At 42.9% G+C, this 27,462-nt stretch overlaps 1 protein-coding gene across 4 annotated transcripts in view; it reads left to right on the forward strand.

The window, feature by feature from the left end:
- The first annotated feature begins 8,624 nt into the window (after positions 1-8,624).
- The window catches only part of LOC118400932 (caprin-1), a 40,543-nt gene continuing 21,705 nt past the window's right edge, over positions 8,625-27,462 (forward strand). The window contains exons 1-7 of one of the 4 annotated variants that reach the window (XM_035797965.2): positions 8,625-8,823; positions 13,462-13,531; positions 13,925-14,098; positions 16,254-16,316; positions 17,617-17,703; positions 18,052-18,299; positions 23,068-23,150. In XM_035797965.2, the coding sequence (XP_035653858.1) occupies positions 13,925-14,098; positions 16,254-16,316; positions 17,617-17,703; positions 18,052-18,299; positions 23,068-23,150 (655 nt within the window). In that variant the 5' untranslated portion in view covers positions 8,625-8,823; positions 13,462-13,531. The remainder of the gene's footprint in view (positions 8,824-13,461; positions 13,532-13,924; positions 14,099-16,253; positions 16,317-17,616; positions 17,704-18,051; positions 18,300-23,067; positions 23,151-27,462) is intronic. The other 3 variants (XM_035797968.2, XM_035797966.2, XM_035797964.2) reach the window with 3 other exon arrangements.

Here is a 27,462-nt window from a genome sequence, read left to right on the forward strand (position 1 = left end):
TTCTCCCAACAGATGTCAAAGAAAAGCTCTCTCACACAAACACACACACACACAGCAAGGATGGAGTGACAAAGTGCGGTGCTTAAAGACACTCAGAGCCTGCAATGGTATTACCAAAGTCTTTAGGCTGTGCCGAGTTCAACAAGATGCCCCGCTTGACCATAGCTTGCTCGGTCTGAGCTCATAATGAAGCCTGGTCCTAAATTGCAGGTGCTTTTGGGTGACAGCGGGAGAACAGTTAGGGTTAGAAGCACAATTTGACCTCAGGAACGTTCCTGAGGTCCTCCCGATCTGTGCAAGCCTAAACTTGACCGTGTGGAATTAACCCTTAACAGTTAAAAGAAGGTGTTTACATCAAATCGTTTTCAATGACTTCTCTCCCCATAGGAATACATTGCCTGCACCCCTAAATTCAACCTGAAGCCTATGTGGGTTATGCATGACTTATGAACCTGTCTTCCATGACAATCCATCAGGCCACTATGAGGTTGATTCTAAGCTTCCTGGAGCAACCGGAAGTGGTTAAAATCACCCTAAAAGTGTCTTGCCATACCCAACCTGCAGTTTGTGAGAAATAGTGCCTTCAACCCTGTGTAAATCAGTCAGTTCTTAACGTAAAGACTTAAAACTCAGGATTCTGTAAAAGCATACCCCAATGAGGATATGTGTTTACTTTTAGCTTCCTGTGCCAACCGGAACTGCCATAATTGGCGTCATAGGGGCTGTTTCGAAGGGTTAAAAAAGTCTGATCTTTAGGAAACCCTCATGAACTGTAAATCAGTCATGTCTCCCATAAAATTTCCAAGAAAAACTCACAAACACACACAGCTTGGACGGAGGGACACAGTGTGGTGTGTAGAGACAGACAGAGCCTGCAATAGTTACCTTTGTTCAAACTATTAAAGAACCGTCAGACCGAGAGTTCTGAAACTTTAGAAACCTGTTCTACAGGTCAGGTCGATAGTGCGTGGTGAGTTATGTGGCTCTAGAATGTTATTTGACCGAGAAACAGCCTCGTACATTTGCAATGACTTCAATTCATTTTGACCATCACGAAAATGACGACATTTAGTCCCAGAGTCGCAAGACTAGGTCCATTGAAACCGGCTCGGCCCACAGAGATGGACCCCAACGTTTCTGTCCGATAGCTCATTTAAGGTCCCCGTAGCAAGGCATGGAAAAAAGTGGATTTTCAGCACCAATTAAGGTCTTGCTCAGGCACCGAATGACCTATTGAGCCGAAACTTGGGATTCGGAGTCGCCTCAGCCAGGCCTACACATAATGTCAGAACTGGACCCGCAGCTTGAACGTAACTACGTGTTTTATGTTTTTATTATGGTTTGAATAGAAGGCGCTGTGAATTTTGGGCCTGCTCTGAAATATGTGATATTTGGCTTCTAAACGAGTTGGAAAAAGTGGGTGTGGTGTCAGTTTGTATCAGTTTGGTATCAGAATGATATCTAATTGACTGATGGACGGTGACTTGCTGGCTGACTTTTGTCCATTTGCAATATGTTTAAACAGTGAGGTACCATCAACAAAATGACATTCTGAAATCAACACCAACGAGCGATGGAGAGGAACCAGAAACACTGCCCGGCCATCCCGAGTTCATCCGGCCAGTCAATTTAGCATTTCGGCAGTATTTTGAGCATGCCAAATTCGTAATGGTAAATGCCCATTGAAAGTGCATTCGCAATATGATTCAACAGTGAAAAACATCACCAAATGGACATGATGAAATCAACACAACGAGCGATGGAGAGGAACCACTATCACTGCCCGGCCATCCCGAGTTCATCAGGCCAGTCAAATTCGTGATGGTAAATGCCCATTGAAACATATTGCAAATGCACAGTGCATTTGCAATATGATTCAACAGTGAAAACACATTTATTTATTTTTTTATTTCACCTTTATTTAACCAGGTAGGCTAGTTGAGAACAAGTTCTCATTTGCAACTGCGACCTGGCCAAGATAAAGCATAGCAGTGTGAACAGACAACACAGAGTTACACATGGAGTAAACAATTGGCAAGTCAATAACACAGTAGAAAAAAATGGGCAGTCTATATACAATGTGTGCAAAAGGCATGAGGAGGTAGGCGAATAGTACAATTTTGCAGATTAACACTGGAGTGACAAATGATCAGATGGGCATGTACAGGTAGAGATATTGGTGTGCAAAAGAGCAGAAAAGTAAATAAATAAAAACAGTATAAAAACAATATGGGAATGAGGTAGGTGAAAAAGGGTGAGCTATTTACCTATAGACTATGTACAGCTGCAGCGATCGGTTAGCTGCTCGGATAGCTGATGTTTGAAGTTGGAGAGGGAGATAAAAGTCTCCAACTTCAATTTGCATTCGTTCCAGTCACAGGCAGCAGAGTACTGGAACGAGAGGCGGCCAAATGAGGTGTTGGCTTTAGGGATGATCAGTGAGATACACCTGCTGGAGCGCGTGCCCGGATGGGTGTTGCCATCGTGACCAGTGAACTGAGATAAGGCGGAGCTTTACCTAGCATGGACTTGTAAATGACCTGGAGCCAGTGGGTCTGGCGACGAATACGTAGTGAGGGCCAGCCGACTAGAGCATACAAGTCGCAGTGGTGGGTGGTATAAGGTGCTTTAGTGACAAAACGGATGGCACTGTGATAGACTGCATCCAGTTTGCTGAGTAGAGTGTTGGAAGCCATTTTGTAGATGACATCGCCGAAGTCGAGGATCGGTAGGATAGTCAGTTTTACTAGGGTCACATCGCCAAATGGACATGATGATGGGTTTTCAGGTGCATGGGGGGTGAAAATGGGAGAAGGTATCGTGGGTGGTATGATGGAGGAAATATTATTATGATTTATCAATAAATGGGGGAAAACACATGAGAAGTTTATAAACTGATTAAAAAATAAAACTCTTGGAAAGGGTGTCTGAGCTAGCAAACCAGAGTAACCATAGTTACAATCAAAGTCAGTCCTGACAGAAAAACGGAACACCTGACACACACTGATAGCCATTGAGTATAGAGATGATGTCTGATTTCAAAAGGAAACGCCTCACTGATGAGGAGATAGGGTAACTATTTAGTCATTCTGATGAAGAATCTGTGTATGAGAGTGAGTCGGATCAATCTGATAGTGACAAGGAATATCTGCCCCCAAACCTTCTGGACTGTGAGCGTGAGGAAAATGGTGCCCACCCCAACCTTGAAGGCAACATCCCTCACTTCCCCAACATACTGGTGCTGCTGTCAATCTTGTAGGATGTGAGGGAGAAGAAGTTGAAGTCGAGGAGGATGGTCCCTGCTGCTGAACATTCTGTCACTTCACACCATCAGAGATAGACTGCAATGACGCCCTGTCTGGCGTAAAAAGCACCCTGCCTACCCCCTCAGAGTCAGAATGTTTTAAACTGTTCCTTGAGGAATTAGTGGAGAGTGTGGTGCAGGAAACCAGCAGGTATGTCCATTATCATATTGCAGAAAAACCCAAGGCTCTCTTCAAATGTATCAAAATCAGAATGCCTTTAGCCTACTACGTATACATATTTGTTTACAGGTATTCTCATGAACTGAAAGAGAGGAATGCCCCTGGCGTAAAAGTGAAGCTCTCAAAATGGGTGAACACTACCATCAGTGAAATGTATACCTTACTGGTCACGGTGCTGCTGATGGGGCTAGTGAAGAAGGGCACCTGTGAGGTACTACTGGACCCCTGACCCCATGATGCAGACCCTTTTCTCCCAGGACCGCTTACTTGACTTGCTCAGAGCGCTCCACTTTGTGAACAACGTCAATACCAACCTCGCCGACCCCCTTCACAAAATTAGGAATGTCCTGGGCAGCTTCACCAGGGCATTTGGAAAAGTGTTTGTTCCTCACAAGGCTCCCTCTTTTGAGGGAGAACACAGGGGCATGTGGCTCAGTGAGATCCAACAGGAAGGGGATGCCAATATTTAAAAAGAAAATGAGCAAGGGGAGGTGGAGTCCCAAACAAACGGGGCGATAACGGCAGTGAAATGGCACGACAAACGTGATGTCCATGTTCTGTCCACTGTGCACATCTCCAAAATGTTGGACACAGAAAAACTGGACTATGTCACCAGAGAGAAGAAAATGAAGCCAGACTGTGTCTTGGAGTACAGCAAGGAGATGGGAGGAGTTGACAAAGTGGACAAAGTGGACACGCAGAACAGTTTTGCTGAGTGTGCCACAAAGTCACTTAAATGGTACAAGCTATTTTTCTACCTCAGATATAGTTCTCCTCAACGATCACATTGTCCATTGGCAGGTCAAAGGACAGGTGATCTCCTACCAGCAGTACAGGATCAACCTGATGCTGCAGCTCCTTGAGGACCACCACACACCTCATCATCCGTCTACTTTGGGCCGGCCTGCCTCGGACAATCCTCTATGCCTCAGACAGAATCCTGGAGTATTGTCTGCCATAGTGGGTACACCACAGCTGTGTCACACTCACACTGCACTCTAGCGACTGTCATGTCAGATAGTGTAACGACATCACTGGCATGCTGTGCTCTCTCATATGGTGCTTTACTGTCACATTGTCAACCCTTTGTCAGAAGAACACACATTTCTGTATACAAGACACTTAGCTGGTCCAAAGACAGAAGGAAATTCAAACTTGTAGTGTATTCGCTTTCAAATGTCAGACTTGCCTTAACTAAAAATCTATCAACACGTACAAAAATGTCCATTAATTATAGTCCACTCATGCTATAAGAAACTGGTCAAAATAAGATCCTTAATATTGAGAATTAGGTTAAAGTTGACTTTGTCAGCACTCGTCTCTGGTAACAATATGTTTATACAGCACTTTGTAACACCCCTAGAGATGTTTGTTGCCCAGTATGCCGTGGTTTTCTACTGGCAAGACAAAGTGGTAATCGATCACAGATTGTCTAAAGCACACATACACACACACACACACACGCACGCACACACACACACACACACACACACACACACACACACACACACACACACACACACACACACACACACACACACACACACACACACACACACACACACACACACACACACACACACACACACACACACACACACACACACACACACACACACAGGCCTATTTCCTGTATAACAAGGTAGAGTGCTCTGTTCACTATTGACTCTGTGATAACTGCAAACTCTGGAACAGCAATAGCCAGGCTACTGCTTTCTGTCTATAATCTGATGCAAAATCATTATTGGCTCCATATTCAAAGCCTGAACCCCTTCTGAAGTTCAGTTCACCTCTCTTAAAACACCAATATGATTCATAATGCATTATTAGGCTACTATAGTGAACTTTTAGAAAAGAGACTGGAGAGAAAAATCGAGTTGATGGCTTCACAAATGCCACAAAGGTCAAAAGGAAGAAATCGGTTATGAAAGAGGAAGGGACTACTTGAACTTGTACAATAAAAAACACAAATTGTCCTTATTGCTTGCCTTAATGGGCATTACCCAGGCCTTTCTAAAGTAATTTTGAAAACAAGACAGCCCTACTGTCTAACTGAAACACAGCAGGGTGCAGAAAGGAAATAAGTCACTCATTCAAAGGGAGTTTTTCTTCCCTTAGGCATCCTCCCATAATCAGTATTATCCCTAAAAGAAAACAGCCTTTCAATGGGCCAGTGCAATCAAAGAGCATGGCGGCCATGTTAACTGCTTCCTGTATATTTTTTTTATTTTACCTTTATTTAACCAGGTAGGCCAGTTGAGATCAAATTCTCATTTACAACTGCAACCTGGCCAAGATCAAGCAAAGCAGTGAGAGATAAACAACAACACAGAGTTACACATGGAATAAACAGACGTACAGTCAATAACACAATAGAAAAGTCTATATACAGTGTGTGCAAATTAGGTAAGATTAGGGAGGTAAGGCAATAAATAGGCCGTAATGGTGAAGTAATTACAATTGAGCAATTAAACACTGGAGTGATAAATGTGCAGAAGATGAATGTGCAAGTAGAGATACTGGGGTGCAAAAGAGCATTTAAAAAAATAAAACAAAAAAAATATGAGGATGAGGTAGTTGGATGGGCTATTTACAGATGGGCTGTGTACAGGTGCAGTGAACTGTGACATGCTCTGACAGCTAATGCTTAAAGTTAGTGAGGGGGATATGAGTCTCCAACTTCAGTGATTTTTGCAATTCGTTCCAGTCATTGGCAGCAGAGAACTGGAAGGAAAGGCAGCCAAAGGAGAAATTGGCTTTGAGAATGACCAGTGCAATATACCTGCTGGAGCACGTGCTACGGGTGGGTGTTGCTATGGTGACCAGTGAGCTGAGATAAGGCGGGGCTTTACCTAGCAAAGACTTAAAGATTACCTGGAGCCAGTGGGTTTGGCGACGAATATGTAGCGGTGACCAGCCAACGAGAGCACACATGTCGCAGTGGTGGGTAGTATATGGGGCTTTGGTGACAAAACGGATGGCACTGTGATAGACTGCATCCTATTTGCTGAGTAGAGTGTTGGAGGCTATTTTGTAAATGACATCGCCGAAGTCAAGGATCGGTAGGATAGTCAGTTTTAAGAGGGTGTTTGGCAGCATGAGTGAAAGATGCTTTGTTGCGAAATAGGAAGCCGATTCTAGATTTAATTTTGGATTGGAGATGCTTAATGTGAGTCTGGAAGGAGAGTTTACAGTCTAACCAGACACCTAGGTATGTGTAGTTGTATAGTATTCTAAGTCAGAACCGTCCAGAGTAGTGATGCTAGACGGGCGGGCAGGTGAGGGCAGCGATCGGTTGAAGAGAATGCACTTAGTTTTACTTGAATTCAGGATGCCAAACAGACTGATTTCATTTTTTAAAAAGAAACCTAGTTAGTTTGCTGTGATAGTTTACTCTGTAATCTAAAATAACAACAATCAAGTCAGGGTGGATTTATGGGGAGAGGTGATTCTCATATGAATAATGGAGAAGAGACAGAATAGAAGGTAATAGTTTACTTACTCAAGTGGTTGATGTATAGATTTAAAGAAGGTTCTCTGGTAGGCCTACATTGGGGACATGAAAAAGGTGAGGAATTATATCCAAATCATCCATCCTCTGATGTTGAGTAGGTAATCAAAGGAATAGCCAAATATGAACAAATGTAACATTTCATATCTGGTTGATTATTAGAAAAGTAGGCAAGCTCTTGTAGTAGGCCTATATATTATCATCCCTAATTTGATTTCTTGTCAGGTGGACAAGTAAATAGGCTGGCTATTTATGCAGGTGGTGTATATATGAGCCTGAGGTTCCTTAGGTCTGCCATCAAAGTGCACAATGAAATAGGATCATGTCAACTGGTAAAGAATTGATGTTGAGTGCCTAGACAGAGTGGCAAAGCGGCCTAAGGCACTGCATCACAGTGCTAGAGGCAGACCCGGGATCGATTCTGGGCTGTATCACAACCGGCCGTGATTTAGATGCACTATTGTAAAGTGGCTGTTCCACTGGATGTCATAAGGTGAATGCACCAATTTGTAAGTCGCTCTGGATAAGAGCGTCTGCTAAATGACTTAAATGTAATGTAAATGTATCGGGAGTCACATAGGGCGGCACACAATTGGTTCAGCATCGTCTGTGTTAGTGGAGGGTTCAGCTGGGGTAGGCCATCATTGTAAATAGGAATTTGTTCTTAACTTGCCTAGTTAAATAAAGGTTAAAATAAAAATCTGGTACAGTCAAATAAACCTAATAATTATGCATACAGTACCGTTAATTTACATGGCGCTTTACTGCCCCCTACTGATGTACAGTAATACATTGATAGAGCTCCTCATCACTGCAAAATTTGAACCTAAATCAGTGCATTGATTAAACACAAAATCAGTGCAAGAAAGCAAGAAATCTACAACGCCCACGCAATGAACAAATCAATACAAGTGATTTTGCAAAGATTGGCTATGCGTATTTATGCCCATCCAAGAAATATATCATCTGTTTTGTAAATGTTAATATTTCATCAACATACGAGTCTACAGTTTGTATTTTACCATGAACTCTTAGAAAAGGCTAAACTAAATAGTTTTTCATCCCGTGTGTGTTTGTTTGGTTTGTTCAGTCTGGCATATTTTGGACAGCCGAAAAAGGACCTTCTTTATAAAGAGTTCCTTCACCAATCAAACCATGATTAGCCAGATATTTTATCGGACATATGAAGGTGAAGCATCCGGTGGCGTTTCCACTCACTACCAAATATGGTGATAAGAGGAAGCCCAGTGGCCGGCAGTCGGGAGAAGATGAGAAAATTAGCAGAATGTCGTTCAAGATCCATCTCGGATCTTGAACGACATTCTGCTAATTTTCTCATCGATGAAACATTTGATCTCCAAGCAGTTTATTTTTTACAAAACTAAAATCTTTAATAAACAGAGTGGACTGCGTTTTGTAGACTTTACCCTTTGCAAAAGTTTCAAAAAAATGCGCTGTTTCGAAGGAGTGCAACGGTGAATTGAGTTACTGCACACGCACACTTCACAAAGTAGGCGTTCCCTAACGGAAATATGCAAATACATGATAGAACGCACCAATAAGATCTCACTAGCCCGTGCCTGGCTCTTCCCACCTCCTTTTGCTTGTTCTGCCCACTGTGATTCATTTGCTCCATTGGAAACGACAGGCTGGTCTATCTTGGGTTAGTTCTAGAAAGTATTTGATCAAACCGTCTCAGTTGTCGGTGAGACCGGCTGGGCGGATCCCACGGTATTGAAAGAGAAAATAAAGCAACACGATAAAAACACCTTGGATATTCAATTTCTCTGGTGAACAAGCTTTCTTGTGGATACATAGAGCATAAAGGTATGCAAATTGTATAGCTAGCTAAATGAACACATTAGCTAGACAAGGGGGCACAACTATGCTAAGCTAAGTGAGTTATCATTGGCCAGTGTCAGATTTACCCTCTCTGGCATCTAGCTATATCGCCATTGAATAATCTGAATAATTTATCCTATTTGGTTATTTGATTCAGCAAATGTTAGTTAGCTATCCTGGCCATCTGCATCCGCGGTGTGCTGCCTGGTTGAAAATCTTCTAACTACAGTCAGGTAACGTTGCAGGCTTTATGCGATGATAGACGAATTAACGTTATCTGGCATCTCGGTAAGATTCAGCTGCCCGTGTTACTTAACGTTAGTTAACTTATGTTTTAGAACCTGGTTAGCAAATGCATGAGCTATTTAAATAGTTCGGTGGGTGCGGCTGGTAACACTTAATATGTTGCATCAAGTGTGGACCATTTAACTAACTAACTAGGTTCGATTATTCATGGTGTGTTGATGAAGCTTGCTAGCCACCCTAGCTAGCTAACAACCGAGCTTGACCCAAAACATTGCGCACTTCACTTGGTACCTTCGTAGGCCCTCAGACTAATATTCCACCACGTTGCCCATTATACTCAAAGGCTATATAAAATGTGCACCACATTAAATCAAATATATTTATAAAGCCCCTTTCACATCAGCAGATGTCATAAAGTGTCTATACAGAAACTCAGCCTAAAAACACCAAACAACAAGCAATGCAGATGTAGAAGCACGGTGGCTAGGAAAAACTATAGAATGGCAGGAACCTAGAGAGGAACAGGCTTTGAGGGGTGGCCAGTGCTCTTCTGGCTGTGTTGGGTGGAGATAAGACTATATTGCCATTAAGGCCAGACCGTTCTTCAAGATGTTTTAAACGTTCATAGATGACCAGCAGGGTCAAATAATAATCAATGGTTGTAGAGGGTGCAGCAGGTCAGCGCCTCAAGAGCAAATGTCAGTTGGTTTTCATAGCTGAGCATTCCGAGACCGCAGGTGCGAGAGAGGGTCGGAAACAGCATGTCCTGGACAAGGTAGCACGTCCTGAAACTGGAGCAGCAACACGGCCAGGTGGACTGGGGTCAGCCAGGAGTCATCAGGCCAGGTAGTCCTGATGCATGGTCCTAGGGCTCAGGTCCTCAGAGAGGGAGAGATGGGAGAATTAGAGGGAGCCAACTTAAGTTCACACTGTGGCCCTGGCTGATGATACCCCCGGACAGGGCCAACCAGGCAGGATATAATCCCACTCACTTTAACAAAGCAGAGCTCCCACACCACTAATTCGATATCAACAGATCAACAATTTATTACCCTTAGACAAAGCTGAGTATAGCCCTCAAAGATCTCCACTGAAAAAGCCAGAGGGGATGCAAGACCGAACAGGAAGATTACGTCAGTGACTCAACCCACTCAAGTTGATTATAGCGGAAAAAAGCCTGGCACGGCATGGAAGAGCACTAGTAAGCCAGTGACTCAGCCCCCATCAGATGCAGAGAATCCCAGTGGCGAGAGGGGAGCCGGCCAGGCAGAGACAGCAAGGACGGTTCATCACTCCAGTGCCTTGCTGTTCACCTTTTCACCCCTGGGCCAGGCTACACACAATCATAGGACCTACGGAAGAGATGAGTTTTCAGTAAAGAATTGAAAGTCGAGACCGACTGTGTGTCTCTCACATGGATAGGCAGTACAGTCAATAAAAATGATTCTGCTCTATAGGAAAGCCCTGCCCCCAGCGGTTTGCTTAGAAGTTCTAGGGACAGTAAGGAGGCCTATGTCTTGTGATCGTAGCGTCCATGAGCAAGTCCATGTAATGCTTTGTAGGGTAGTAGAAAATCCTTGAAATCAGCCTTAGCGTTAAATGGAAGACAGTGTAGCGAGGTTCTAGTCAAGATTTAGCACTAATTGAAGTTGATTTAGCGCTTTTTCCGGATAGCTTGAGAGTAGAGCATTGTAGCTGTCTAATCTAGAAGTGACAAAAGCATGGATTAGCTTTTCTGCGTCATATTTGGACAAACGGTGTCTGATTTTTGCAATGTTACAAAGATGAAATAAAGCTGCCCTTGAAATATTCTTGATATGTTCGTCAAGAGAATTCAGTGTCCATAGTAACGCTGAGGTCAAGGTTTATTTGAGATGACTGTGCAACTGTCAAGATTAATTGTCAGATCAAACAACAGATCTCGCTGTTTCTTGGGATCTAGAAGAAGCATCTCTGTTTTGTCCGAGTTTAAAAGTAAAAACATTTACGCCATCCACTTCCACTGTGTCTGAAACACAGGTTTCCAGGGTAGGCAATTTTGGGGCTTCACCATGTTTCATCAATGTATAGCTAGCTGTGTGTTGTCCGCATAGCAGTGGAAGTTGACATTGTGTTTCTGAATGACATCACCAAGAGGTAGAATATGTAGGGAAAACGATAGTGGTCCTAAAATGGGACCTTGAGGAACACTGAACTTTCCATTGATTTGTCAGGGGACAAACCCTCCACAGAGACAAACCGATATCTTTCTGAAAGACAAGATCTAAACCAGGCAAGAACTTGTCCATGTAGGCCAATTAGGGTTTCCTATCTCTCCAAAAGAATGTGGTGATTGATGTTGTCAAAGCGGCGCTAAGGTCTAGGAGCACGAGGACAGATGCAGGGCCTTGGTCTGATGTTTTTCAATGGTCATTTACCACCTGCATGAGTGCCGTCTCAGTACTTTGATGGGGTCTAACACCAGACTGCTGCATTTTGTATATATTATTTGTCTTCGGGAAGGCATTGAGTTGCTGCCTAATTGCTTTTTCTAAAATGTTTGAGAGGAATGGGAGATTCGCGAGATGCCGATTGTATTTATTTATTTTTCAGGAGAGGTTTTATTACTGCCATTTTTAGTACTTTTAGTACACATCCGAAGGATATGGAGACGTTTTATGTATGTTCAATATAGGAGGGCCAAGAACAGGAAGTAGCTCTTTCAGTAGTTCAGTATCAAAAACACATTTTTGGACAGTTTATTCTCAATTAGGTTGGAAAAGTAGGCTGATTGAGCAGCAGTGAGGGCTCTTCGATATTGCATGGTACTGTCTTTTGCCTGAAAATCTATAGCGTGTCTTTGGATAATCCTTAGTTGGGGTCTGAGCAGTTTATTTGTAGAGATTGCAAATATGATGGTACAATTTAGTCTAGGATTATGAAGAAAAACATTTAGATCCACAATATTTATTCTACGGGTCAAAACTAGATACAGGGTATGACTGTGGCTTTGCTTAGGTTCAGGGACGTGTTTGACAAAACCTGCCAAGTCAACAATGGCTCCGAAAGCGGAAAATGTTAATTATCTGCCATGACTACAAAGTATGATAGGAACTCAGTGAGGAATGCTGTATACGGCCCAGGAGGCCTGTAAACAGTAGCTATAAAAAGTGATTGAGTAGGCTGCATAGTATTCATGACTAGAAGCTCAAAATACAAAAACGTTAGCCTTTGCGGGGTGCGCGGGGGATCTGGTCACTAGTGTAACTAGGAGGAGAAGCCTCATTTAACACAGTAATTTCATCAGGCTTGAGCCATGTTTCAGTCAGGCCAAATCACGTCGAGGTAATTATTGGTTATTTAGTTTATTGACTATGATTGCCTTAGAAGTGAGAGATCTAACATTAAGTAGTCCTATTTTGAGATGTGAGATATTATCACAATCTCTTTCAATAATGACAGAAATAGAGTAGGTATTTATTTCAGTGATATTGCTAAGGCGAACACTACCATGTTTAGATTTGCCCGACCAAGATTGAGGCACAGATAGGGTCTCGATGGGAAATCTAGTGGACTACACTGTCTATGCTATTGGCAGACTCCACTAACCAGGCAGGCTGGCTAACATCCTACTGCCTGGCCTGCACCCTATGTCATTGTGGAGCTAGAGGAGTTAGAGCCCGGTCTATGTTCATAAGATGAGAGCACCCCTCCACCTAGGATGGAGTCTGTCACTCCTCAACAGGCCAGGCCTGTTTGTGGGGGAGTCCCAGAAAGAGGGCCAGTTACCTACAAATTCAAACTTTTGGGAGGGGTAGAAAACAGTTTTCAACCAGTGATTGAGTTGTGCGAGTCTGCTGTAAGTTGCTTGGGAACTTCTGACTATTTTCCCATCATCGTTGGTGCTGACGTGGATAACAATATCCCTATATTTACACTCAACAGTTCTAGCCTCAGCCAGCACCATCTTCAGATGAGCCTTTACGTTAGTAGCCCCCCTGGTAAACAATGGATCGCTGGGTGATTATTTTTAATCTAATATTGCAGGTAATGGAGTCGCCAATGACTAGGATTTTCAATTTGTCATAGCTAATGCTTAGTGGGGAAAACCGGTTGAACTTTTCTGTCGGCTGAATGAGCAACACCAGTTGAGCATGCCAAAAGCCTTTCTTTCCAGAAGCCATGAGAAAATTGTTTGGCTGCAGGGACTGTGCAGGGGTTTAACAATTACTACCTGTATTCACTGGTGACACAGACGCTGTATCATCCTTTCCGATACTTAAATTGCCTAACGATTGCGTCTGAAGCTGAGCTTGCAACCCGGCTATCCTCACCATAAGACCATAGTTCTCCTGTATATTAAGAGTTCATTATGTTACTTAGCTTTCTTTTTTTCAGGTGGAGGAGGAGGTCTTGCAGATCTATGTCCAGATACAGTGTCGGGGGTGAGAAAATGTAATACAAAAAGGTAGTGCATGGACAAAACTAAGACCCTGGTTGACTTGTTAAATACAATTTAAATAGTTAAGAGTAAAAAGCTAAAAAGTTTGGTAGGTAGCTAAGTAGCAACAAACTGTACAGCAGTACAGAGACGACGTGGAAGTGCGTTGCGTCACCAGTCATGTTACCGTTTATGTCACACAGATGGGCTTCCTTTCGCTCAACCACAATTGAAAGTTGGCTAGCTACACCAGCAATTATATAGTTAGATGAGATGATGCACTTGGTGGTGATGTCCTGGACCAAAAAGCAAGCTCCATGGAGTATCCAGGAAACTGCCCCTTGGTGATATAGCCAGAAATTGTTCCTTGTCGTTACCTCCATAACTAACTTTATGATATTCATCTCTCTTTTCATTCAGATGCCCGCAGCAATGAACGGCAACAGGACAGTGCAGTCGGCCAGCCCGGACGTGGGACCCATTCCTGGACAGATCACCCTGGGTGGAGGGCAGTCCTCTGGGGCCCAGACCGAGGCCATGAAGCAGGTCCTTGGCGTCATTGATAAGAAGGTCCGCAACATGGAGAAGAAAAAGGTGTTTCCTTTTATTTTTGTGGAATGAAACCTTCACAAATGTGTGGTGTGAAAGTGACTCCTGGGGGTGTTGGCGTAATAGTTAGTTTGCTTCTATTGATACCTCAAACTCAGGTGCCTCTTACTGCCATTGTGCCTTTGAACAACGCACCTAACCTACTTCAGGAGTGCTGCGACTAACCCTGTTGCTTTTATCACCCCTTGTGTTGGGGGAACTCGGAAGTTAAAAGGGCAGAACAGACCTCAAAAAAAGTACAATTTTAAGATATATTGTACTCTATTCAATTGATCAATAGTGTGTGCTAGTGTCTGCACAATAGTGTGTGCTAGTGTCTAATAGTCTGCACTGTTTTCAGTGCCAACGTCATTGTGCTGGTCAGGATAATGACAGATCTGTCTCCTCTCAGACTTAGAAGATCAATCAATGCAATTTTTCCAAACTTTGTATGGAGGAGGAAAGAGGAGAGGATACTTGGAGAGGGAGGAGATGGCTATAAAATGGACACACTGCTGTCTCAAGTCAACCAGAACTGCGGACACTGCATCTTGCTTTTGCTTTCACTGCTTAGTTGCACCATCAGCTCATCTTCCTCAAAATGAGAGAGAAAGCACATTAGGCAGATGGTCAATTAATAAAATGCCTTATTTGGATGAGTTTGTAGACCCATACAAACATACAATGCATTGGGAAAGTATACATACCCCTAACCTTTTTCCACATTTTGTTACGTTACAGCCTTATTCTAAAATGTATTTTTTCCCTCATCAATCTACACACAATAAAGACAAAGCGAAAAGTGTTTATTTTTATTTTTATGTGTGCAAATGTATGTATTTTTTTTTACATAAAAAAAAATCATAATTTACATAAGTATTCAGACCCTTTGCAAATTGGTCTTAGGGGCATCCTGTTTCCATTGATCATCCTTGAGATGGTTCTACGACTTGGTTGGAGTCCACCTGTGGTAAATTGAATTGACTGGACATGATTTGGAAAGGTGCACACACCTGTCACTTTGCTTTCCTTATATAGCTAGCAAGTGTTCACCATATAAGTGGGGCGGCAGCGTAGCCTAGTGGTTAGAGCGTTGGGACTAATAACCGAAAGGTTGCAAGATCAAGTCCCCGAGCTGACAAGGTACAAATATGTCATTCTGCCCCTGAACAATGCAGTTAACCCATCATTGAAAATAAGAATTTGTTCTTAACTGACTTGCCTCGTAAAAAAATGTATGGTGTTTACTCTTTACTCAAATTGTAACACTAGAGTTAGTGTTACAAAGCTAAAGCTTCTCTGAAGGAACTGCCCATCGGTCCTTGTCATTAGTTTCACTTTGCAGTAATCGCACAGCCATTTCTTGGTCACTAATATTCTAATAGTTTGCCTAATTTCAGTTTGTGTGACAAAACAAACAATTATAGTGTAGAGAATCATTGCAACCTAAACCGTGCCAATTAAAAATATAGCATTTTCAGCTGTTTGATGTGGTGTGCAAAACTGAAAGTAAAAGACTTTAAAAAAGGAAGTCTCCTTTTATGATGAACCCCCCCCCCCCCCCCCCCCTTAAAAGATTTAGATGCACTATTGTAAAGTGGCTGTTCCACTGGATGTCATAAGGTGAATGCACCAATTTGTAAGTCGCTCTGGATAAGAGCGTCTGCTAAATGACTTAAATGTAAATGTAAATGATCTAGATCTACTGCTTCTTAGACTTCCTTTCAATGAGATGGAGAGATTTCTATGTGAATTTGGTTGGGGTGCCCAAAAAGTGACACATTGCAGCTTTAGCTGTCAGGCACACTTGTGTATGTTGAGATGTATTGCCATTGCTCAGAGGTATCAACAACCATGTTGATATGTGGTCAGTGCTTGCAGTAATCCTCTGTCATTTTTGTTAGTGTAGAGTTCCTAAAAATGAGTAATTTTAGCCTAGGCACAAGGTTACCTCAGAATATCTGTTGCAGGTTTTTATGTATTTTGGACATAAACATACATTTTCAATGACAAAAATCTCACTGGTCAGGTGACGGCATCTGCTTCGCTCTGGATGAGAGATTTTACTGTAGAGAATCTGTTAATTGTTATTATGCTATCAACCTCTATTTGGATAATTTTCACCTCTGAATGCATGTAAATCCTGACCTCTGTCTCACAGGGCAAGCTGGATGATTATCAAGCCAAGAAAAATAAAGGGGAGCGTCTCAACCAGGACCAGCTGGTGGGTCAACAACGTACACTGTATATGAGTCCTATATAGTCTGATCTGACTACTTCCTTGAAGTAGTCACTGATCTGTCATTTTTGGTTTGTGGAAGCAAGCTTTCCATTACATTGCGCTCATCAGAAAAGTAATTTTTTTTGTCCATTAAAATAACATCAAATTGATCAGAAACACAGTGTAGACATTGTTCGTGTTGTAAATTACTATTATAGCTGGAAACGCCTGATTTTTACATTTTTTTTATATTTTTTTTATGGAATATTTACATAGGCGTACAGAAGCCCATTATCAGCAACCTAGAAGGCCAGCATCCCGGAGTCGCCTCTTCAATGTTGAGACTGGTGGTTTACGGTTACTATTTAATGAAGCTGCCAGTTGACGACTTGTGAGGTTTCTGTTTCTCAAACTAGACACTCTAATGTAACACTCTTGTCTTCTCACTCAGTTGTGCACTGGGGCCTCCCACTCCTCTTTCTATTTTGGTTAGGGCCAGTTTGCGCTGTTCTGTGAAGGGAGTACTACACAGCGCTGTACGAGATCTTCAGTTTTATTGGCAATTTCTAACATGGAATTGCCATTTCTCAGAACAAGAATAGACTTGAGTTTTAGAAGAAAGGTCTTTGTTTCTTGACATTTTGAGCCTGTAATCGAACCCACAAATGCTGATGCTCCAGATACTCAACTAGTCTAAAGAAGGCCAGTTTTATTGCTTCTTTAATCATGACAACAGTTTTCAGCTGTGCTAACGTAATTGCAAAAAGGGTTTTCTAATGATCAATTAGCCTTTTAAAATAATAAACTTGGATTAGCTAACACAACGTGCCATTGGAACACAGGAGGGATGGTTGCTGATAATGGGCCTCTGTACGCCTATGTAGATATCCCATAAAAAAATCTGTCGTTTCCAGCAACAATAGTCATTTACAACATTAACAATGTCTACTCTGTATGTCATGGGCAATAAATGTGCTTTTCTTTCAAAAACAAGGGAATTTCTAAGTGACCCCAAACTTTTGAACGGTAGTGTACTTCTTCAACGTGTATCTAATATAATCCCACAGCAGCCCCTCATACACTCCCTCCACCCCCCAAAAAAAGCTTTTGTGAACTAACACTTGTTTCCCCCTTACTAGCTCTGACTTTGCTGATAGCTACTATTGATGAAAAATGTACTTACTATGACTGATATGCGTTTGTCCCACCTAGATATCTTAAGATGAATGCACTGACTGTTAGTCGCTCTGGATAAGATTCTGCTAATGTAAACCAGTTTTCTCTTGCTCTGTTATCTCTGCAGGATGCCCTGACCAAGTATCAGGAAGTGACTAATAATCTGGAGTTTGCCAGAGAGCTACAGAAGAGCTTCCTCGCACTGGGGCAAGATGTAAGAGTATCTAATGCAATGTGTCCTTGTCTGTAGGAATGTGACTGATTTGGGTCCCCCTCTCTGGTGTCATCCCTGTTTGCATTAAAGTGGCCAACGCCCGGGTTGCGTTTCGTTCCGGGAGGATGCTCTCTCCTCCTTCATGGATGTGAAACAACTAGGTGTAAGCAGTATAGCTCCACCTAGTTTCTCCCATATTGCTTTCACGTAACTAGTCCTATCAAATCTGTGAATGTGGGTGAACAAAGGCGGATGGGAGGAAACGGCTTCCTGGTGACCTGGCATGAAACGCAACCGAGAGGTCCTGCATTGTTTGATTCCCTGGTCTCGTCTCTTCTGTCTCTGTAGATCCAGAAGGCAGTGAAGAAGGCAGTGCGGCGGGAGCAGCTCCAGAGAGAGGAGGCTGAGCAGAAGAGACTGAAGACTGTGCTGGAGCTCCAGTTCTTCCTGGACAGGCTGGGAGAGGACAGTGTAAGGCAGGAGTTGAGACAGGGGGCCGCCGGGGGAGGCACACCCTCACTCCTCACAGACTCAGAGTTCACCAACCTGGATGAGCTTTACAAACTAGTGAGGCCAGAACGAGACCAAAACACCAGGTTAGTAAAACGCATGCACACAAAATGTTCAGATTTTGAGCTAAAGGTATATACACTGCTCAAAAAAATAAAGGGAACACTTAAACAACACAATGTAACTCCAAGTCAATCACACTTCTGTGAAATCAAGCTGTCCACTTAGGAAGCAACACTCATTGACAATCAATTTCACATGCTGTTGTGCAAATGGAATAGACAACAGGTAGAAATTATAGGCAATTAGCAAGACATCCCCAATAAAGGAGAGGTTCTGCAGGTGGTGACCCCAGACCACTTTTCGCTTCCTGGCTGATTTTTTTTGGTCACTTTTGAATGCTGGCGGTGCTTTCACTCTAGTGGTAGCATGAGACGGAGTCTACAACCCACACAAGTGGCTCAGCGTCCTCGCTATTTACAGTGCGTTCCGAAAGTATTCAGACCCCTTGACTTTTTCACATTTTGTTATGTTACAGCCTCATTCTTATCCCCAACTACAACATTTTCCGTCGAGATAGAACTGCCAAAGGGGGCTGAGTTGCAATCTACTGCAGAGAGAGCCTGCAGAGTTCTGTCTTACTATCCAGGTCTGTGCCCAAACAGTTTGAGCTTCTACTTTTAAAAATCCACCTTTCCAGAAATAAGTATCTCACTGTTGCCGCTTGTTATAGACCACCCTCAGCCCCCAGTTGTGCCCTGGACACCATATTGATTGCCCCCCATCTATCTTCAGAGTTCGTACTTTTCGGTGACCTAAACTGGGATATGCTTAACACCTCGGCCATCCTACAATCTAAGCTAGATGCCCTCAATCTCACACAAATTATCAAGGACCCTACCAGGTACAACCTTAAATCCGTAAACATGGGACACCTCTGCTGTCTTCAACCAAGATCTCAGCGATCACTGCCTCATTGCCTGTGTGCGTTATGGGTCCGTGGTCAAACGACCACCCCTCATCACTGTCAAACACTCCCTAAAACACTTCTGTGAGCCAGCCTTTCTAATCGACCTAGCCTGGGTATCCTGGATGGATATTGACCTCATCCCGTCAGTAGAGGATGCCTGGTTGTTCTTTTAAAAGTGCTTTCCTCACCATCTTAAATAAGCATGCCCCGTTCAAGAAATCTTGAACTAAGAACAGATCTAGCCCCTGGTTCACTCGTGACTTCACTGCCCTTGACCAGCACAAAAACATCCTGTGACGTACTGCATTAGCATCGAACAGCCCCCGCGATATGCATCTTTTCAGGGAAGTCAGGAACCAATATACACAGGCAGGCAGTTAGGAAAGCTAATGCTAGCTTTTTCAAGCAGAAATTTGCATCCTGTAGCACCAATTACAAAAGGTTTTGGGACACTGTAAAGTCCATGGAGAATTAGAGCACCTCCTCCCAACTGCCCACTGCACTGAGGCTAGGAAACACTGTCACCGCCGATAAATCCAGGATAATCGAGAATTTCAATAAGCATTTTTCTACGTCCGGCCATGCTTTCCACCTGGCTACCCCTACCCCGGCCAACAGCTCTGCACCCTCCGCAGCAACACGCCCAAGCCTCACTCCTGCTTCTCCTTCACCCAAATCCAGACAGCCGATGTTCTGAAAGAGCTGCAAAATCTGGACCCCTACAAATCAGCTGGGCTAGACAATCCGGACTCTCCCTTTCTAAAAATATCCTCCCCATTTGTTGTAACCCCTATTACTAGCCTGTTCAACCTCTCTTTCGTATCGTCTGAGATCCCTAAAGATTGGAAAGCTTCCGCGATCATCCCCCTCTTCAAAGGGGGAGACACTCTAGACCCACACTGTTAAACCTATATCCATCCTGCCCTGCCTTTCTAAAGTCTTCGAAAGACAAGTTAACAAACAGATCACTGACCATTTTCGAATCCCACCGTACCTTCTCCACTATGCAATCTGATTTCCGAGCTGGTCATGGGTGCACCTCGGCCACACTCAAGGATCTAAACGATTTCATAACCGCCATCGATTAAAGACTGTACTGTGCAGCCGTCTTCATTGACCTGGCCAAGGCATTCAACTCTGTCAATCACCACATTCTGATCAGCAGACTCAATGGTTTCTCAAATGAATGCCTCGCCTGGTTCACCAACTACTTCTCAGACGAAGTTCAGGGTGTTAAGTTGGAGGGCCTGTTGTCCGGACCTCTGGCAGCCTCTATGGGGGTGCCACAGGGTTCAATTCTTGGGCCGACTCTCTTCTCTGTATACATCAATGATGTCGCTCTTGCTGCTGGTGATTCTCTGATCCACCTCTACGCAGACGACACCATTCTGTATACATTTGGCCCATCTTTGGACACTGTTAACAAACCTCCAAACGAGCTTCAATGCCATACAACACTCATTCCGTGGCCTCCAACTGCTCTTAAATGCTAGTAAAACTAAATGCAGGCTCTTCAACCGATCGCTGTATTCGTTGCCAAACCCACTGGCTCCAGGTCATCTCTAAGTCTTTGCTTGGTAAAAGCCCCACCGTATCTCAGCTTACTGGTCACCATAGCAGCACCCACCCGTAGCATGCGCTTCAGCAGGTATATTTCACTGGTCATCCCCAAAACCAACAAAGCTCCTTTGGCCTTATCTTATGTTGTCAGAGCAGCTTACTGATCACTGCACCTGTAAATAGCCTATACAACTACCTCATCCCCATATTGTTCTTTTTTTGCTCTTTTGCACCCCAGTATCTCTACTTGCACATCATCAACTGCATATCTATAACTCCTGTGTTAATGCTAAATTGTAATTGTTTCACACTATGGCCTATTTATTGCCTTATCTCCCTAGTCTTACTGCATTTTCACATGCATTTCATTTGCTTTATCTTGGTCAGGTCGCAGTTGTAGATGAGAACTTGTTTTCAGCTGGCCTACCTGGTTAAATAAAGGTGAAATAATTTCTAAAATGGGTGATTGTAATTTTTTTCAATCTACACACAATATCCGATTATGACAAAGCAAAAACTGTTAGCAAATGTACATGTATTCAGAGCCTTTACTCAGTACTTTGTTGAAGCACCTTTGGCAGCAATTACAGCCTGGAGTCTTCTTGGGTATGACGCTACAAGCTTGGCACACCTGTATTTGGGGAGTTTCTCCCATTCTTCTCTGCAGATTCTCTTAAGCTCAGTCAGGTTGGATGGGGAGTGTCGATGCACAGCTAATTTCAGGTCTCTCCAGAGATGTTCGATCAGGTTCAAGTACGGGCTCTGGCTGGGCCACTCAGTGACATGACTTTTCCCAAAGCCACTCCACTCCGTGGCTGTGTGCTTAGTGCTGTTGTCCTGCCTCAGTCTGAGGTCCTGAGTGCTCTGGAGCAGGTTTTCATCAATGATCTCTCTGTACTTTGATCTGTTCATCTTTCCCTCGATCCTGACTAGTCTCCCAGTCCCTGCCAATGATAAACATCCCCACAGCATGACGCTGCCACAACCATGCTTCACTGTAGGGATGGTGCCAGGTTTCCTCTAGACTTGACGCTTGGTGTTCAGGCCAAAGAGTTCAATCTTGGTTTCATCAGACCAGAGAATCTTGTTTCTCATGGCCTGAACTCCCAAGTGGGCTGTCATGTGCCTTTTACTGATGAGTGGATTCCGTCTGGCCGCTCTACTATAATGGTTTGATTGTTTGAGTGCTGCAGAGATGGTTGTCCTTCTGGAAGATTCTCCCATCTCCACAGAGGAACTCTAGAGCTCTTTCAGAGTGACCATTAGGTTATTTTGCTTTGGCATAGGCTATTGTTTGTTAGGCCTACTCATCTTGTTGGCTGATGAAAAGTAAATGTGGACAGTTCTTCCAGCATCTTCAATATGCACCTCGGAATTCGAAAAGGATGCGCGCAGTTGCGTCCCCGATGTGTCTTCACTTGTAGCCTGTGAGAAGGACCCTTATTCTTATTGGCTAATAAGAATTGAGATATCTTAGAGAGCCATGTGAGTGAGAGGTGCTTCAGGGAGCACAGCCGGGAGAATGGAATTATAATTATTATACTCAACACAATGGCACACTGGCTGCAAAAATATTACGTAAATAACTCTAAATTAAGCATATACTGTAGGAGGACCTGTTTCTTTTTTTAACTGCTCAACACAGAATGTGCGCACTCAAATCAATTGGAGAAAATATCCTTTCAATTTTATTCAGCTATATTCACTTGTATTCTTCATACTATAAAATAATGCCATGGAATTCTAAGCAAATCTTGTCTGCTAAATGAACTAGTGTTGTCCACAGACATATGGCATAGCCAGATCAGGAGTATGCTATTCTGTTCTTCTGAAATAGACTACGTGTTTCTTTTGACCTGTCTAGAATAAATTATGGATTTATTGTGAAGCTGTAGGCTACATTACATGGATTTATTAGACTTGTAGATGTTCCAAAGGTTGTCATCAGTGGCTTGTAGGCTATGTTTGGAAACAAGGAGATGCTAAATGAGTTTGTTAATTAACGGTAATTTACAGTGAGACCGGTAGTTATTCGCGTGACAATCACCAGCCTCAAAATTTCATGACCGCCACGGCCATACTTGAACATGACACCATTTGTCAAATACATGCATAAACATGATGTTCAACTGGGATGTTTAGAAGTGGGGGTTTCACTGTTTCGCATTGACTTGATGGACAAGAGAGCTTGAAATGGGAGTTCTAACTCGAGCGTGACGAATACTTCTGGGTCTAAATATTGCACTCAATAAAACTGCAGGAGCATGCAACAGTGTACAGGTATCTTTCTTTCCCAAGTTACAACTGTACCTCTCCTGTTGCAGGTTGTCTGACCAGTACGAAGAGGCTTCTCAACACTTCATGGATCTGTTGGAGGGGAAGGACAAGGCTGTAGCAGGAACAACATGTAAGTTTAACCAACTACAACTAGGTTAATTCACTACTCGGTGGTCTGAAACGTTCTGAACATTCAAGAAACTGATAGAAATGGAACGAATAGAGCTGACACTGTTCCCAATCTCTAGTCTGACAGACAATTATACAGTACAGTGGTCAAAAATTTGGACACACCTACTCATTCTAGGGTTTTTCTTTATTTTTACTATTATTCTACATTGTAGAATAATAGTGAAGACATCACAACTATGAAATAACACATATGGAATCATGTAGTAACCAAAAAAGTGTTAAACAAATCTAAATATATTTTAGGTTCTTCAAAGTAGCCCCCCTTTGCCTTGATGACAGCTTTGCACACTCTTGGTATTCTCTCAACCAGCTTCAAAAGGTAATCACCTGGAATGCATTTAAATTAACAGGTGTACCTTATTAAAAGTTCATTTGAGCCAATCAGTTGTGTTGTGACAAGGTAGGGACGGTATTCAGAAGATAGCCCTATTTGGTAAAAGACCAAGTCCATATTATGGCAGGAACAGCTCAAATAAGCAAAGAGAAATGACAGTCCATCATTACTTTAAGACATGAAGGTCAGTTAATCTGGAAAATGTCAAGAACTTTGAAAGTTTCTTCAAGTGCAGTCGCAACTGGCTCTCATGAAGACCGCTACAGGAAAGGAAGATCCAGAGTTACCTCTGCTGCAGGGGATAAATTCATTAGAGTTAACGGCACCTCAGATTGCCTCCCACATAAATGCTTCACAGAGATCAAGTAACGGGCACATCTCAACATCAACTGTTCAGAGGAGACTGTGTGAATCAGGCCTTCATGGTCGAATTGCATTAAAGAAACCACTACTAAAGGACACCAATAAGAAGAGACTTGCTTGGGCCAAGAAACCTGAGCAATGGACATTAGACCGGTGGAAATCTGTCCTTTGGTCTGAGTCCAAATGTGACATTTTTGGTTCCAACCGCCGTGTCTTTGTGAGACAGTAGGTGAACGAATGATTTTTGCATGTGGCTCCCACCGTGATGCATGGAGGAGGTGTGATGGTATGGGGGTGCTTTGCTGGTGGCACTGTCAGTGATCTATATAGAATTCAAGGCACACTTAACCAGCATGGCTACCACAGCATTCTGCAGTGATACACCATCCCATCTGGTTTGCGCTTAGTCCCACTATCATTTGTTTTTCAACAGGACAATGACCCAACACATCTTCAGGCTGTGTAAGGGCCATTTGACCAAGAAGCAGAGTGATGGAGTGCTGCATCAGTTTACCTAGCCTCCCCAATCACCTGACCTCAACCCAATTGAGATGTTGGACCGCAGATTGAAGGAAAAGCAGCCAACAAGTGCTCAGCATATGTGGGAACTCCTTCAAGACTGTTGGAAAAGTATTCCAGGTGAAGCTGGTTGAGAATGCCAAGAGTGTAAATCAAGGCAAAGGGTGGCTACTTTCAAGAATATAAAATATATTTTGATGTAACACTTGTTTGGTTACTACATGATTCCATATGTTATTTCATAGTTTTGATGTCTTCACTATTCTACACTGTAAAAAATAGTAAAAACTCAGCTGCTTCTCTCAGCATCCCCTACCAGCCCTCTCACCTGCTTCTCTCAGCAACCCCCTACCAGCCCTCACTCACCTGCTTCTCTCAGCATCCCCCTACCAGTATCTGAAAAAATGTGTTGTTGGCATGTTGAACTTTCCCTGTAATTGTTGAAATGAAGCTAACTGACCATCTATGTATAGATTACCAATTGTTGCGAGCCCCTTCTCCCTCCACTGTGAAAACACCATATCATCCAATGCAGGGTGGAAAGCATGTTTCAGGCAAATCGGGCTGTCAATGTATACAGTGCGTATGTTAAGAAAATACCTAATCTGTTTCCAGATCCTAAGCATATGACAAATGACTGGGTTAGAGTCATAAGTGGCTTTTTTCACATATGATGGGCTATTAACAAGTGCAGGGAGTGAGGAACGTTGACAGGAGGCCTGCTCAGGAGTGAGAATTACAGTGGGGCAAAAAAGTATTTAGTCAGCCACCAATTGTGCAAGTTCTCCCACTTAAAAAGATGAAAGGCCTGTAATTTTCATCATAGGTACACTTCAACTATGACAGACAAAATTAGAAAAAAAAATCCAGAAATCACATTGTAGGATTTTTTTAAATGAATTGATTTGCAAATTACGGTGGAAAATAAGTATTTGGTCACCTACAAACAAGCAAGATTTCTGGCTCTCACAGACCTGTAACTTCTTCTTTAAGAGGCTCCTCTGTCCTCCACTCGTTACCTGTATTAATGGCACCTGTTTGAACTTGTTATCAGTATTAAAGACACCTGTCCACAACCTCAAGCAGTCACACTCCAAACTCCACTATGGCCAAGACCAAAGAGCTGTCAAAGGACACCAGAAACAAAATTATAGACCTGCACCAGGCTGGGAAGACTGAATCTGCAATAGGTAAGTAGCTTGATTTGAAGAAATCAACTGTGGGAGCAATTATTAGGAAATGGGAGACATACAAGACCACTGATAATCTCCCTCGATATTGGGCTCCACGCAAGATCTCACTCTGTGGGGTCAAAATGATCACAAGAACGCTGAGCAAAAATCCCAGAACCACACGGGGGGACCTAGTGAATGACCTGCAGAGAGCTGGGACCAAGATAACAAAGCCTACCATCAGTAACACACTACGCCGCCAGGGACTCAAATCCTGCAGTGCCAGACGTGTTCCCCTGCTTAAGCCAGTACATGTCCAGGCCCGTCTGAAGTTTGCTGGAGAGCATTTAGATGATCCAGAAGAAGACTGGGAGAATGTCATATGGTCAGATGAAACCAAAATATAACTTTTTGGTAAAAACTCAACTCGTCGTGTTTGGAGGACAAAGAATGCTGAGTTGCATCCAAAGAACACCATACCTACTGTGAAGCATGGGTGTGGAAACATCATGCTTTGGGGCTGTTTTTCTGCAAAAGGACCAGGACGACTGATCCGTGTAAAGGAAAGAATGAATGTGGCCATGTATCGTGAGATTTTGAGTGAAAACCTCCTTCCATCAGCAAAGGCATTGAAGATGAAGCGTGGCTGGGTCTTTCAGCATGACAATGATCCCAAACACACCGCCCGGGCAACGAAGGAGTGGCTTCGTAAGAAGCATTTCTCAACCCCATAGAAAATCTTTGGAGGGAGTTGAAAGTCTGTGTTGCCCAGCAACAGCCCCAAAACATCACCAAAATACCAGTAACAGTGTTTGAAAACCTTGTGAAGACTTACAGAAAACGTTTGACCTCTGTCATTGCCAGCAAAGGGTATATAACAAAGTATTGAGAAACTTTTGTTATTGACCAAATATGTATTTTCCACCATAATTTGCAAATAAATTCATTAAAAATCCTACAATGTGATTTTCTGGATTTTTTTTCTCGTTTTTTTCTGTCATAGTTGAAGTGTACCTATGATGAACATTACAGGCCCCTCATATTTTTAAGTGGGAGAACTTTCACAATTGGTGGCTGACTAAATACTTTTTTGCCCCACTGTGTATATACAAAGAGCACAGGCCAGCCTGAGTATAGGCTTTGCAAGTTGGTTGTCACACAGGAGTGCCACAGAGGAAAAACAGCTTAGTGACGTGCATGTTTTTGCAGCTTTACAGCAAAGAAAACAACATTGTCTCTACCTCCAAATGGTAAAAAAACATACACTGCGATTTCACACGCATTTGATAGATTTCACAAAACATGTTGCAGTCTGTTTTAAACTAATCCCGGCCCGCAAATAATTGGTTTGATAACAAACAACGTTGTTCAGTCATGTTACCTAGAAGGCTAACAACTTGGTAACTTGACTGTAGGTCTAGGCAAGTTTGATTGGCCCAGGAAGAAAGGAAAAGGTTCTGCTACTCATGCGATGTTCTTTGAAGGTAGGATTCATATAGGGGTAAATATATAGAAATAATCTTTCTCTTTCTATGGCTCCGTACATTCTGTTTGGTGCCTAACGTTTTTAAAGTTCGGAGCAGTGTGTGTAAGTTTGGGAAAGAGAGGGAGAAAGAGTGCGTCTGTTACCTGAAGAGTAGGTTTCATGCAGTTTTTCCACTTACTGCCACAATGACATGCAGATCATTAAACATTCAGTGCCTTCGGAAGGAATTCAGACCCCTTGACTTTTCTCACATTTTGTTAAGTTACAGCCTTATTCTAAAATGGTTTAAATAGAAACAATTTCTCAGCAATCTACACACGATACCCCATAAGAACAAAGCAAATTTACAAAAATAGATATCAGAAATTCCTTATTT

This window comes from Oncorhynchus keta, chromosome 22 (genome assembly GCF_023373465.1).
Source record: "Oncorhynchus keta strain PuntledgeMale-10-30-2019 chromosome 22, Oket_V2, whole genome shotgun sequence".
Taxonomy (NCBI): domain Eukaryota; kingdom Metazoa; phylum Chordata; class Actinopteri; order Salmoniformes; family Salmonidae; genus Oncorhynchus; species Oncorhynchus keta.